The sequence below is a fragment of the Diplodia seriata genome, assembly GCF_021436955.1.
Source record: "Diplodia seriata strain FDS-637 chromosome Unknown scaffold_6, whole genome shotgun sequence".
NCBI classification, from domain to species: Eukaryota; Fungi; Ascomycota; class Dothideomycetes; order Botryosphaeriales; family Botryosphaeriaceae; genus Diplodia; species Diplodia seriata.
This window is the reverse complement of record NW_027117313.1, coordinates 1,454,438-1,467,584: the sequence shown is the minus strand read 5'-3', so window position 1 is coordinate 1,467,584 and position 13,147 is coordinate 1,454,438. Positions and strand designations below refer to the sequence as shown.

Genomic DNA, 13,147 nt, shown 5'->3' with positions numbered 1-13,147 from the left:
GGAGGCATAAAGAGATGATGGAGGGAGGGATTGTCCACCCGGGTAAGGCGTGATAGAGGAGATTGGAGGAAGGGAATGGGATTGGCGGAAGTTTTACTCATCCAAGAGGTATGCATCCGCATACACTTTCCTTGTTTTCTTTTCCTATATTACGGACTTGTCCGACGATCTTGCTTATCTTCTCGCGCTCCTGCTCGCTCATCGCGATGGGACCCCCCAGCAACGATTTTTAATGGTACAGTACAACGGAACAATGGGACAAACTCACTACGTCGCAGTTCATCTTGGCTGATCGAAATATCTTTCAATGCTCTCCGATTTTGCTTGGCCCGTTGAGCGGGGACGACAGTTGTCTTGGCCCGCCAAGCGGAGGGGAGGGGGTTTCTAGTCTTGGTTGTTTCTTGGAAGGTCACCTGTGACTCTTTCACTTCTCCGCCGTTCCCTCACCAAGACTCCGCCGGCCACTTGGCAGTCGGAAATACAATTTAATGTGCCTATCGATACGAGATGCTGATACAGGCTAGTTGTGCCGCCCCATAGGCATCTATAGCTGCGACTCAACCACCCACGCGCCAAGTATCTGCAGGTCTACCACAACCCAGGGAGAAGCAAGAGAGTCACAGCGAGCTCAAACACACCAAGCCCGTGTTCCTCGCCCATGATGCGCGAGGACCAAGGCGGCGACGATCACAGCGTGTTCACCGACTATCCGAATCGGTGTATGTTGCTGCTATGCATGATGCGCTGTCGATCAGGCCAAGTCTCCAATGGGCGAGCAAGTGACAATCCAGCCAACCATTGCTAGAACCGTATTGGCCTTTCTATGAAGCGAGCACAACGGAATAATGTTCTTGAAGTCTGAAATTGTCAAGGAACCCTTCCGGAAAGTATGTGCTAGATGTTTTTCCGGGATGCTGCGGCAAATGCAAAGGAACAGAGTCATGCTATATGCGCCAATGTATTGAATGGAAAGCCAACTCAGCGAGGGAACCACATGCATCGATTGGAAGCGGATGCTGCGAGGAGGACGAGAGTCGCAAAGCTTGCGCCTTGGCACAGCCCGTGGTAGACTGACGCTGGGGGGTTTCAAAGTAACGCAGCATGGATGCCTTGGCGAATCTAAAAGGTAATATTAGCCTTTCTAGTGTTGATGGCGATGCGCAAGGTCACCTTCAAGATACACACTGTTCTGCGGATGGCAATGGCAGGGCAACTTTGGCAAAACATGACTTCACCAAGGATGCGGATACCCCGGTACGCGACATGTGGTTGGGGCAGTGTTGATGTTCTGGAACTGCGTAGGCCAAGATTGGCGTGGGTCAACCGGAGGAATGTCCGGCGTCCCGCTTCATGCCAAGAATGCGACCATCCCTGGGTGCCGGAAAGAGGGAGGCAAGGAGAAAAGGAGCAGGAACGGGTTATCGGGCTTGCTGTGTGCCTGAGCCAAGCAAGGCACACTTGGCCAATGTCCCGGACACTCGACGCCAAGGCATGTAGTCGCGTTCACATGGGCGGGTCTCAGTCTCAGCCCATCTGCGGTGCGACAGTCTGGCATCGGTTCCTGAGCGCAAGCAGAAATTTCCCGTGCGATTGGTTATCAACGTTTGTACAGTGTCTTGGTTCATAAGCTTGCCTTCATGCCTTCTTTGCCGCCTGCGTGGCGCCACTGGCCTTCCATGCGCTCAGGATGAGGTTGACAATGTGCTCGACGTTCTTCCCGTTCTTGACCTGGGCAAATATGGTCGGACCGCCCTCCCTAAGGAACCATCAGAATCAGCATTCCAGCCCGAGCAAGGCGCCACTGAGCACTCACCTCATCTTCCTCGCGTCCCGCTCCATGACGCCCAGATCGGCACCCACGATCTCAGCCAGGTCCGTCTTGTTCACCACAAGCAAGTCGCTCTGGGTGATGCCGGGGCCGCCCTTGCGCGGGATCTTGTCGCCGCCGCTCACGTCAATGACGTAGATGATGAAATCGGCCAACTCGCGGCTGTAGTTGGCGGCCAGATTGTCGCCACCACTCTCGATCAGGAGCAGCTCCGTCTTGAACTCGCGATGCAGGTCCTCCAGCGCAGCCAGGTTGGTGGAGATGTCCTCGCGCACGGCGGCATGGGGGCAGCCTCCCGTCTCGATGGCGCGGATGCGCTCGGCGGGCAGGGCATTGTTGCGGGTCAGGAACTCGCAGTCCTCGCGGGTGAAGATGTCGTTGGTCACGGCGGCGATGCTGAAGTTGTCGCGCAGGGCGAGGCAGAGGGCGAGCATCAGGGCCGTCTTGCCGGATCCCACCGGGCTGCGTCCAGGCTGTCAGCGAGGCTGTCTGCGCAGGGCCAAGGCAAGCCTACCCGCCAATGCCAATGGTGAAGGCGCGGTCCTCCCACGTCCTGCCTTCAATGAGGGGCATCTCGCGCCCCAGGTACGAGCCGGGGCCGTCGAGGATCTCGTGAGTGTGGCCGTGATCGGCGCCGGCGTGCGAGTGCGACGCTCCCTCGTGCGAGTGCGAGTGCGCCATTGCGGTCGAAGGGTCCGTTGCGAGGACAATTGAGGGCTGGAGTGGGAGAGCGGCGAGATAATGCGCAGCGAGGCTGGAGTGCGAGTGGGGCACAGCAGCGCGGGGCATCGGCCGTGGGTCTTCCCTGCCGCGCCTGGTCAGAGCTCCATAGCTGTCTCCAACACTCTTCCCTGCCATTGATCATCAAAATCCCATTCTCTCTCTCGCCCGCTCGAGGCCCCGGTGGCTTATTTGCATCCGGCAAGGACCTTGTCGCCGCTAGAATCATGCGCTGCTAGGAAACACTCCCGCACTCAACAAGACGCGTTCGACCCCCCGCAACCCACTTCCCTGCAATCTGTTCGCGGCACAGGAGTCGCGTGTCCATGGATTGCTTCAAGCATCAGAAATCTCGGAACTACCGATCGGGTCCGGTGCGGATGCGTTTCCTAGCAGCTCAAGCTGCACGCGCTGCCCGGCGAACTCCAGCGACGCATTTCGCACATCAGCTTTTGACCCATGACCAGCACGGCGCCACAGTCGTTTGCTTCTGCGAGCCTAGTATTAGCAGCCCTGATGTTTCTGGTACAGCCGCTCGAGCGATAGGCGTCGCGGGTATGAGTATGAATCCAAGGCTCTTGGCGATTATGTTATAAACGCTGACAATCTCTACCCTTCAGCTTGATGATGGACCGTGAGCTGCTTGATATACAAAAGTGAACATTTCACGCGTTTCCGGTTCGACTGCTTCAATCCGGGAGCTGGGCTCGATATACCTAACTTCCTTCCCCGGCTTGGAGGCTCTCCAGCGTCAAACAGGTCATCCCATCGACAACTCAGATCGACAGAGGAGATGATCGTGCTTGTGAAGCTTCACCCTGGTGTGAATGACTGCTGGGGTTTTCTACGCCGAGCCGATGTGGAGGAAACAAACACCCAGGCAACCCATGTTGTCAGTCGATTCTTCGTTTTTGCTTCCTAATCATCCGCAACATTCTCAAGCCATCAACGAGTTCGCCCACACGCCCGGCTGAGCCGACAGTCTTGCTTGCTTGCTTCTTCCGCGTCAGTTGTTTCCTCGATATTGCGCGTTCCTCACACCTAGGCTCTTGACTTCGCCATTCACGCGCCGCGACTCATCGCATCCGGACTTACAGAGCTAGCAAACGTTGAGCACTCTTGTGGTTAGACGATACAAATACACAGGCAGAAGACATACTGGGCAGGTAGACGCGATATGGTTCTGACACAGTTTGTTTGGGCTTCGGATCATGGCGGTCAAGTGAAACTCGCGGTCCTCACCAGCCGCTTTTCGGAAAATGCGGCCGAACAAAGGCGTGCGCACGCGATTACTGCGCTTGAAATACGACGCGCTGGAGGAAGCGGCCTCACGCGTAGTGATAGAAGGGTCTAGGACGTGACGCGCAGTGGACATGTCTCACCGGGCGCATTGATTTCCGAAGTATGCGCACACGGAAGCTTCGTGTCTTGGAACGGCTCTCGATGTTGCTGCTTACGCGTCCCTCTTTCAGTGTCACCGGTTCTTGCAATAACATGAGGTAGCTGTCGTAGTAGCAACTCGCTGGATGCTGTCACGAGTTGCGTGAGCCCATCAGTGACGCGGTTCCACACAAAACTTTCGGATTCTGACTTGGAGAAAGAAATTGTACTCGCTTACTAGGTCATGCTGACTGCTGTTGTTCTATGCGATTGATCACAGTGCGCGGTTGCTGCAGTCCTGGGGCAAAAATGCATGGAGAAACCCATACAGGACACCGCAGGACCGCAGAGAATGACTAGACGTAACGGGTGTCACCAGAACAAGTCTTAAAGCACATCCTTCACCTTTGCAAGGAGAGAGCTTTGTGGAGCGTGCCCACGCCCTTACTGATGGGCCGGCGTATCTGCCATCGAGATGGTGAACATCCTCACCCAGATCCGTCCTTTGTAGATCCGCGCGTCACTGCGAGAAGAAAGCTTCCTAGTCCAGCTTGTTGGCCTGGGATTGTGGTGCTGGGAGGAAGACAGCTCGCAAACATGATGGGGCGGAGGCGACAGGTGTCTTTCTTTGAATGTGTGATGCGGATTGCCTTGGTATGATCTGTCGCAGACAGGTAGTCGATGGGAGATGCGCGCGGAGGCTGAGCTATCTGCGCTTGACAATCAACCTGTCGAGCCTTGCGGAGTTGAGGAGCGCGTGGGTACGTAGCGGTGTGCTCAGTCCGCAAGGTGACGACGCTCCGCACCACGAAGTCACTCATGCTTGCCAAATCGTCGCCATATGAGCCCGCTGTGCATTCACGGCACCCTCTCGAGGCGTAGTCTACTCTTCGTCACATCGCGTGCCGACACTCCTGCTTCAATCGGCGACGTAAGGAAGTGTGGTCAAATGCAGCCTCCTGACCGCGCAACTGTTGCTCACATGGAAGTTTCTCGCCCTTTCGAGAGACCAATCGCATATCAGTGACGTCAAAGGAAGGCACCGACCAGCTGACCGCCCGGGGCGTCCGTCCATTTGTGGTTTAGTCAGTAGCGTTGTCATGCCAATGGGTCGCAGCCGGCCCCGTGCCACCTTCTCCTTCGCCAGCCCCGGGTCACATAAAAGACCTCCTCCTCCTCGCCCCCAACTCCTCTTTTTCTTCTTCAGCTCCTCATTGCCTTTTGGCTTTGATCAAGTGTAGTAACTGTTCTTTTTGGTTTAATCTCCAAAACCGCCCCTACGGGGGTGAGACAAGAAGATTAGTTTTTGGAAACCGTCTCTGAGGCGCTGGGCTCCGCTCATCTTCAGAGGCACAGTGTCGCCCGTATTGCACTGCCTCGGGCTGACGCGACCCTCACTTTTCGTTGTTTTCTCTGGCCTTGCGCTGGAGAACGAGGAAGAGTTTTTGAGCGAGAGTGACCTGAAGGCGCCTCGCGATGTGCTGTTCCGTCACCACAGCAGCCTTCCTTGCGTCGTCGCTGCTCTGCTACGAAGGTGCCTCCACGGCAGAGGTCATGGTGTTGAGTTTGACCTTGGCCTGCTGACACGACGCCGCGAGCCCAAGTCTGCCACTCAGGCAGGCGCCCTTCGTCGCGTCTTTCATCTTTGCGATGTTGCGCGACCATGATCTTTACGACGTTGAGTCTTGAATCCGCGCCATCATTCGATTTGCCGCGCAGACGCGACTGTGTTTGCGGTGTTGCTGATCGCAGCCCCCGTTACGCGCGCTGTCATGGGTGAGCCATTTACCCATATGACTGGCACAGCACCTACTTTGATCTGCCCATGCGCCGCTGAGAACACATGCCTAAGATGCAGCTCAGCGTAGCGCAACTCCCAGGGCTTGCCATGTCTCAGGCGAAGGAGCGCGGTCGTGCGCGCACTGAGCCCGCCCTCGACGCGATTGTCGCAAATGCCCTCGGTGTCGTCCGACACTCTGAGCGGACAATCCGATGAGCAGAATCAAGCTCCTGGCCTTGTGGACTCTCAAAAATCTGTCGTGAGTGTTTCACCGCGCGGGTGGGTTCTCACTTCATGAACTGTTCGACTCGGCGCGCGCCTTCACCTACCATCACACAGCCACAATCACCCACCCTCGGGCCTCCACCTCTCGTCGGTGTCGCAAGCCCTTACAAACGCGCTCGATCAAGCCACAGCCATCCACCCGCCTGCCACTTCCACAACAATGACCACGCCGTCCGCCCCCGACCCCACAATCACCATCAAGACTCGTTCGGGCCGCGTCCTTGACCTGCCCGCCATTGAGGAGACCATCCACAACGGTCTGGTCCGCCGCGAGCGTGAGTTGACGTCCCGACGCGTCAAAATCAAAGCTACAACTGCGCGTATGGCGAATGAGACGTTAGCGGCGGGCCGTCTGGCCAAGAGAAAGCTTTCGGCTGCGTTTAAGCACTAAGTGGTAGGTCAGCGCAGAAGATCTACATGGCGCTTGAGCGAGATTGATTGGAGACAGGCAGCAGGAGTTAGCACTTGTCACACAGCGTCTTTTCGCAAGAGCAGCACAATACCCGGCCAGAACGGCCATTGACGAGTCGGACGATACGAGAACGGCATGTAACGAATTTTGAACGGACCTTGAGCCGAAGCGGCCATGGGACGGCACCTGATGGGCTACATTGGACAGAACCCACTTTGGCTCGACAGATGAGTGTGATATTTCGAAGCAATTGATGCTGAGTGCCATGATCTCGCAAAGTGAACGTGCCTTACCACCAAGGTATCAAGCGCTCGCCCGCGCTGCTGAGCGATGGCAGTAAGAATCCGTCGAGGCGTCTCCTCCTTGCAGACAAATCTGATGTACCCTCAACCCTTCGAAATCGCCTACGCTGAGAAAGAAACCCTCGTCTACCGTCATCCCTCCGCCCGGAAGCACGTCTACCTTTGCCATCCACGCTCCCACGCCGTCCGGCCAGAATTGATCATCCCAGGAGGAGTACAACGAGTTGGTGAAGTAGATACGACGCCCATCGCGGCTGACCTCTACCATCTGCGGTCCGCCGCCCAGTGGTTTGTTCGGTCGTGAAGGATGCGCCGATGGATCGACAACCCCGCCCAGGCGAACGCTTCCAGTCTCCTTCGGGTGCCGCGGGTCGCTGACATCGTACTGCTTCAGCTCTCCGGTGACCCAGCAAGATACGTACAGGTAGCGATCATCGACAGACAAATCGATATCCGTGATGATGGGAGGCACTGCACCGCCGAACGGCTGCAGCACAGGCGGCAGCTTGCTCGCATCCCCAACCTTCTGCGCCGGAATCGTGATGACCTTTTCCAACCTCCACTTCTTCCCCTCTTCCTCTTCCCCCTCATCCAAATACCAGCGCCAGACCGACCCCGACAAGTCAGCCGTCGACACGGCCACTCCGACGAACCCCCACGTTGCCTCGGGGTCGTGCGACGGCCGGACCTCGAGCACCATCTGGTGCTCCTCGCCGAGCTCGACGCGCTGGACGTGTCTGCCCGCCTTCAAGTCCCAAAAGTGCAGCGCGTGGCCGTACCCGTTCGCCAGCAGCACTTCGGGCACCAGCCCATCCTCGATCATCGACGGCGCGCCCCACTCGCTCGACACCAGCGCGTTGCGGTTCAGGTGCCACCACGCGTCGTAGTGGAAGCGCTGCGGGCCGCGCGCCGTCTCCCACGCGCGCGAGACGTCGAACGTGTCGTGGTCGAGCAGCGCGATGCCGCCGGGCAAGTCGTCGTCTTCACCGTCTCCCCCTCGGCCCCCCAGGCACGTCACAAAGACGCCCGACGGCCCGCAGTGCACCGTGTGCGGGCGCGAGTAGCCGGCCTTGTCGGCGAGGGCGGCGGCGGGCACCGTCTTAACGAGGGCCGGCCGGCGCGGGTCGGGCGCCGTGTCGAGCACGAAGATGTCCGAGGAGCGCAGGCCCGGGACGATGAGGTAGCGGCGCTGGAGGTTCGTCACATCGTGGCCTTCATGCTTCAGGGCGCTGGAGCACGCATTCCAGCCGAAGTGATGCAGCTCGCTGCCCGCGGGTACCTTGGTGGCGTGGATGGTCCGGCCGTAAGTGGTCGAGGCCGGGTCCAGGTCGACGACGAAGACGGCGTCTTCTTTCTCGCGCGCCGGGTCGAAGGCCACGACGTAGGCGAGCTGTTCGGCGGGGGCGGCGATGGCGTCGGCGGGCGTGCGGTAGAAGGTTGGATCCATGGTGGAGGTGGCTTTTCTTTGCTCAGAGGCTTTGTCGAGGAGAGGATTGATATCAGGATAGCAGAGGCACGAGCACGCCTTATGTGCATGCTCGATGCGGGGAAGGTGCTGATTGGTAATTGCGGTTCGGATAGCCGCCACCGGCCACGAAATGAGAACGTCAGAGCAAGAAGGGCTGACGTTGTTCTGCATCATCGCATGTGCCCCGCGCTCGTGCAACTGGAGCCCGCGACCAAGGCCATATGCTGGCCGCCGGTGTACTTTGTAACCATTCTCCCTCAAACCCCTAAGTGCAGGCGCGATAGCAGAGAGTGACCTGTTGTGGATGCGCCTCCAAACAGCGCCATTTACTGACATCGGTCGCTCATTGGTCACTGTCGGGCGAATTGAGCGCTCCGCAGATAATGGGCGGCGTTGTGAAGGGCATGCGCGTGAGAATATCTTCTGTGATGTCCGTCCGCAGCGACAGCGTCCGCAACACTTCACTACTGTTCGACGTCTTAACGTCATTGGCAGCAGTCGCCCCACTGCTGAGGTTTCTGTGCTCGCTCGCTTCATGCATCGACTGTGAGCGTCTCTTGGCAATGGAAGGCACAGGTGAAGAGGTTGGTGAAGCGCTGCTTGGACGCGGCTACCTAATTGAGAAGCGCGCTGCCCAATCGAGCGAGCCTTCCTTCTCTAACGGCATCGCGCCTGCTTCTTTCTTCTGTCTTCCACCAAGCCCGTGCGCCGGCCTCCCGGCCAACCACCAACCGGCGGGCCGGTGCCGAGCCTTCAGTTCACGGGTATAAAAGCCCCGCCCTTTGCTCCAGAACCTCTTCTTCTTTTTTCCTCCATGCAAACAAGACGCTACTGATCTGCTCACAGGGGGGAGGGTTAAATTGTGCTTTTTACTCCTAACTTCATGGAGTTTGCACTCGTCAGTGTGAGGGCCTGCGGGCCTGAGGATCGCTGGGCCCATTTCGTTGAACGCCCTGCCTTGAGCAAGGCTTCGAGGAAGTGTTAGTTTAAGCTCCCTCTCCTCTGCTCTCTTTGCGTTTCAGCTTGGATTAAGAGTAGCAGCTGTTGTCGCTTTCCCAGCGGGCCACCTGCTGAGGATGCCGCTTCACTTGGCCGCTCCAGGGCAGCCTCCTCCGAAGCCATTGATGGTCATGCAAGCGCCCGCAGCTGTGCCCCTGGTGGTGCTTGTAGTGCTTGTGTTGCGCGTGTTTCCTCCGCTGCGCTGTGTGCCGGCTTTGGTGTTGACCTTCTGCGCCCGAGCCGCCGCGCGCCTGCTCGTTCGTTGCAGCAAACCGTCTCTGCGCCCAGCCAAGGCAGCCAAGCAAGCATCCAGATACAACGAGGCGCACTCTAGGAGTGTCTTGGTGTCTCGGATTCCATGCGCGCTTCAGTCATCCGCCGTCGACGGCGTTGCGACGGGTACCTGCGCCAGTGATGTCAGTGACATTGGCGTGGGCGACAACACGGTCGCGAGTTCCACCTCCCACTCGTCCGTCTCCTCGCTATCCGGTCGCGACTCGCAAGTATTACCAGCAGCGCGCGAAGCGCCGTAGCGGGCAACAAAGAGCGCAACGTCCTTCTTGTCTATCCTTTAACCTCATCGCAAAAGCTCGCGCACGTGGAAATCGCTCCCACCTCACCTTCGACGCTTGCCTCACGGACTCGCTCTTTCAATTGGCTTTCCCCCACAGTATCTGCAGCTGTGTCGCAGCTTAGCGTCGCGGCGGCGAGCGACTTGAGCTTCTCAGCTGGCTGACAGTGGAATACTCTTCTAGGTTGACGTGCCACGCGGGAGCCACTACAACTCCATGGCACAAATCAGACGAATGTGCGTAGAAATGGGCTTTCTGGAATGCCACTGCCTCAGCGGCCATGGGTACCTTCTAGCCAAAGGACGTAGGCGTTGCGGAAGCTGGCAACCTTCTTCTCACCTTCCGTTCACCGATGACAGCGCCAGCGATGCTTTGGAGGAGACTCCGCGAAACCGGAATACATCCAGCCTGCGAACCTTTTAGGAGCTTTGGTGCGACCAAAGTGTAGCCCAGGGTGCACAATTGGCTGGCCACGCGAGAATTTTTGCTGGAACAAAGCGGACGTCGCATATACTTCGCCAAAATATCAAGGTTGGATGGAGAGGAAGGGCGAACAGCTAAGCGACCATTTGATGGTATACTATGCCAAGAACCGGGCGCTTTCAGTCTTACGGATGTACAGACGCAGGTGAGGAATATCTTTGTTCATCTCGCCGACGTTGAGTAGATGGTGTCAGCTTCAAGCTTGAGCGACACTTTTGCGGCGAAAATTTCCACTACACTCCGAGGAACAACGTAAAGCGATGAGAAGGAGGAAAGCAGTTGGCGTAGCAAATCAAGGCATCAGTACCTTGACTGCTCCAAGGCTCATTAGAAAGCCGCCAGCCGGATTCGCTTCTGGTCGGCCATCGGATGAATACAGCCGTGCAGAAGAATTGCGGCCTCGCGATACGCAAAACTGCGACAGAACAAGCCTTCAATGGCTACGACTGGAAAGAAATTCAACAAGAGATTCCATGTTCCCGGAAATCTCAATGAGCGGCTGCGCCTAGTGGGGCATATACGAACGAAACTACGGCGATAGACACTTCGACGTTTCCCTCGATTGTGTTGTGGGAAGGCGAGTTCAATGGGGCATCCGGCACGGTTATGGGCCCTTACTTGGGAATCTTTACTTGAGGCATTGGGCTCGACGGAGAACTCAATGCAAGCTAAGTGTCCAATCTGCAGGTACTGACGGAACCAGACAGCCGGATATTCGCTGGAGACTTTGCCAAACTGGCCAATCCCTCTCCACCTAGGAAACACGTTTACTGTCTCTTCTCACTTGACTTGTGGATACAATTTCGCCGCCACCGCCTCTTAAAGTATTAATTTCAGATACGGGTTCCAGTCGGACGATTCCAAGCAGCGCCACCGATCCTGCGCAGTCGCAGTCGCTAGGACACATGGGCGCGAGAGAGGGGCTGCAGAATGAACTGTCGACGACCATCACAGACGTCGTACCCACGGATCAATTTCAGGTCTTAAGCGACTGCTCATGGATACCATTGCAGAGGTTGGACAGAAAGGCCAAGAAGCAGGATGCGGAAATCGGAGCGGTTGACCGGTTGACCATAGACCGACCGAATCGGGAAGGAAGATGACTTCCTCACACAGGCGCAACGACGGGCTTGCCGAGCTACCCAAGCGATATCGGACCACCGGCGCCCAACGTGGCAGCTTTTAAGCATGCCAATGGCCGGCTCGCCGCAAAACACGAGCGTTTGTTCCACCACGATGCTCGACGGAGCAGCGAAGCCAAGCGCAACCCAAAAGCGGAAGGAGACACAGGCCAATAGCGTTGCAGAACGCCGGAGCGACGGTGCCGCACGGTGGCTGATGACACAGGGAATTGACGCGCAGTGGTATTGATGTGGTAAGAAGGCTAAAAAATGGAAGCGCGCAGCGAAAACGTGTCGCCACCAGGCGCTGCGAGCCGCGTCTAGCCGCGGAAAGCACAGGTTTTTTGTCCACAGACGCGTATCGCGTATTCGAGATGCTTTTACGAGGATGCCACCGTGCCAACAAGGTACATGAAGGACAGTACTAAAGGAAGGGTCCTGCTTTGAACAAGTTTCTCTGCAGTGCGGCATATGCTTCGGAGCCCGCTGCGACAGACCTCTCCCTGGACCCAATGCAGAAGAACCTCAGGACTGGATGCCACGATAAGGATGCACTTGGAGAAGCGGCCACTACACCCTCTTGAACAACTCTAGTGCCCGGAGGACCAGTTGACGCATTAGCCCCTGGCATAGAGCTCCCGGGCTTTGACAAATCCATCCTTGCAATGGATCATCGTTTGGACACGCATGGAAGATATCGACAAACGTGGCAACGACATGACGGGATGATAACCGTGCTTGAGAAAGAGGAGAGGGAGCCAGACGGCAGAGAAATGGGTCTATCAGGGTCCAATGAAGAGGAAGAGGACACTCGGCAAAAATGGAGCCCGCCCAACAGCTTGTAGCAGACGAGGAAGATCAACCACTCTATGACATCACGACTGGCTGGTAGCACCGGGTGGCTGCTGCAAAGGGGATATTCGAAGAAGATGAAGAAGAGGGGGATGAGAAAGGGAGAGTCTGAGGGAGAGTCTGAGGGAGAGTCTGAGGGAGAGACCTTGGCGCAGACCATGGGAGGATGAGGCCTTCGGTTCCCTCGCAGCAGCCAGTACCCTTGGCCGAGCTGCAGCTAGGTGGCGGGTCTTTCAGCAATCGACAGGAACATGGACCGTCAATGGAACGACTGCCGTGTAGGCGAGGAAGGCCCCGTAGCGGTGGAAGAAGGCCTCCCCGTCGTCATCGCGTAGCTTATCCAAATGAGCGGTGGGTCTGGTGTTCGGTTGAGGCGGCCCTCTGCTGCTGCTCTCGGCCGTTGGCGACGCTCTCATGCCAGCGAGCAGCTCACGATGCCCCAATGCCCCAATGCCGCGTGCGAGCAGCCCCACGTCAGTTGACGCGATTGAGCGGCGCCGGCCGTGAGGGCAGAATTTTCCACCCAGCTCCTAAACCCCTTTGAGCACGTCACCGTTGACCGTCCAGACCGCAGCTTGGGGTGGCAGCGGCTGGCCCATGCCTTGGTCCCTTCTCCCACGAGGGGCAGGCGGTGGTCCGGCCTCGAGCAGCGCGCGGGCGGGAGATGCACGATTGAGTTTATCGGGCGGTTCGCTTAGGCGTCAGGCGTTTGTGGCCATTGCTGGGTGGATGGTGGTGCCAAGACGGGCTGGGCGGGCAACAGAAGTGCGCATTGACTCGCCGTGGGCGGAGAGGATCCACTTTGGCATATTGTAGTCTGTCGTCGCAGACGGAGGGTGGGTGTGCCGTAGCCGGGGCGGGGCGTGCGGTGCGGTGCACTGCTGACCCTGGCCAGCACACAGCGCGAGAGACATTCCACCAGGGGTTCTAGAAGTTCTAGAACAG

The 13,147-nt window shown here is 57.6% G+C and overlaps 3 protein-coding genes across 3 annotated transcripts; 1 reads left to right on the top strand and 2 right to left on the bottom strand.

The window, feature by feature from the left end:
• Positions 1-1,635: 1,635 nt before the first annotated feature.
• Positions 1,636-2,509, bottom strand: SLS55_006345 (uncharacterized protein; the record flags this gene model as incomplete). The annotated part of the gene is made up of 3 exons (XM_066777775.1): positions 1,636-1,756; positions 1,814-2,290; positions 2,343-2,509. 3 exons carry the CDS (start codon positions 2,507-2,509, stop codon positions 1,636-1,638), a joined length of 765 nt encoding a protein of 254 aa, XP_066631870.1.
• A 3,644-nt stretch (positions 2,510-6,153) lies between these two features.
• SLS55_006344 (uncharacterized protein) lies at positions 6,154-6,384 on the top strand (the record flags this gene model as incomplete). The annotated part of the gene is made up of 2 exons (XM_066777774.1): positions 6,154-6,268; positions 6,335-6,384. 2 exons carry the CDS (start codon positions 6,154-6,156, stop codon positions 6,382-6,384), a joined length of 165 nt encoding a protein of 54 aa, XP_066631869.1.
• A 324-nt stretch (positions 6,385-6,708) lies between these two features.
• Positions 6,709-8,154, bottom strand: SLS55_006343 (uncharacterized protein; the record flags this gene model as incomplete). Its single annotated transcript, XM_066777773.1, has 1 exon — positions 6,709-8,154. The coding sequence occupies one exon, from the start codon at positions 8,152-8,154 to the stop codon at positions 6,709-6,711; it is 1,446 nt and encodes a 481-aa protein (XP_066631868.1).
• Between the last annotated feature and the right edge of the window lie 4,993 nt (positions 8,155-13,147).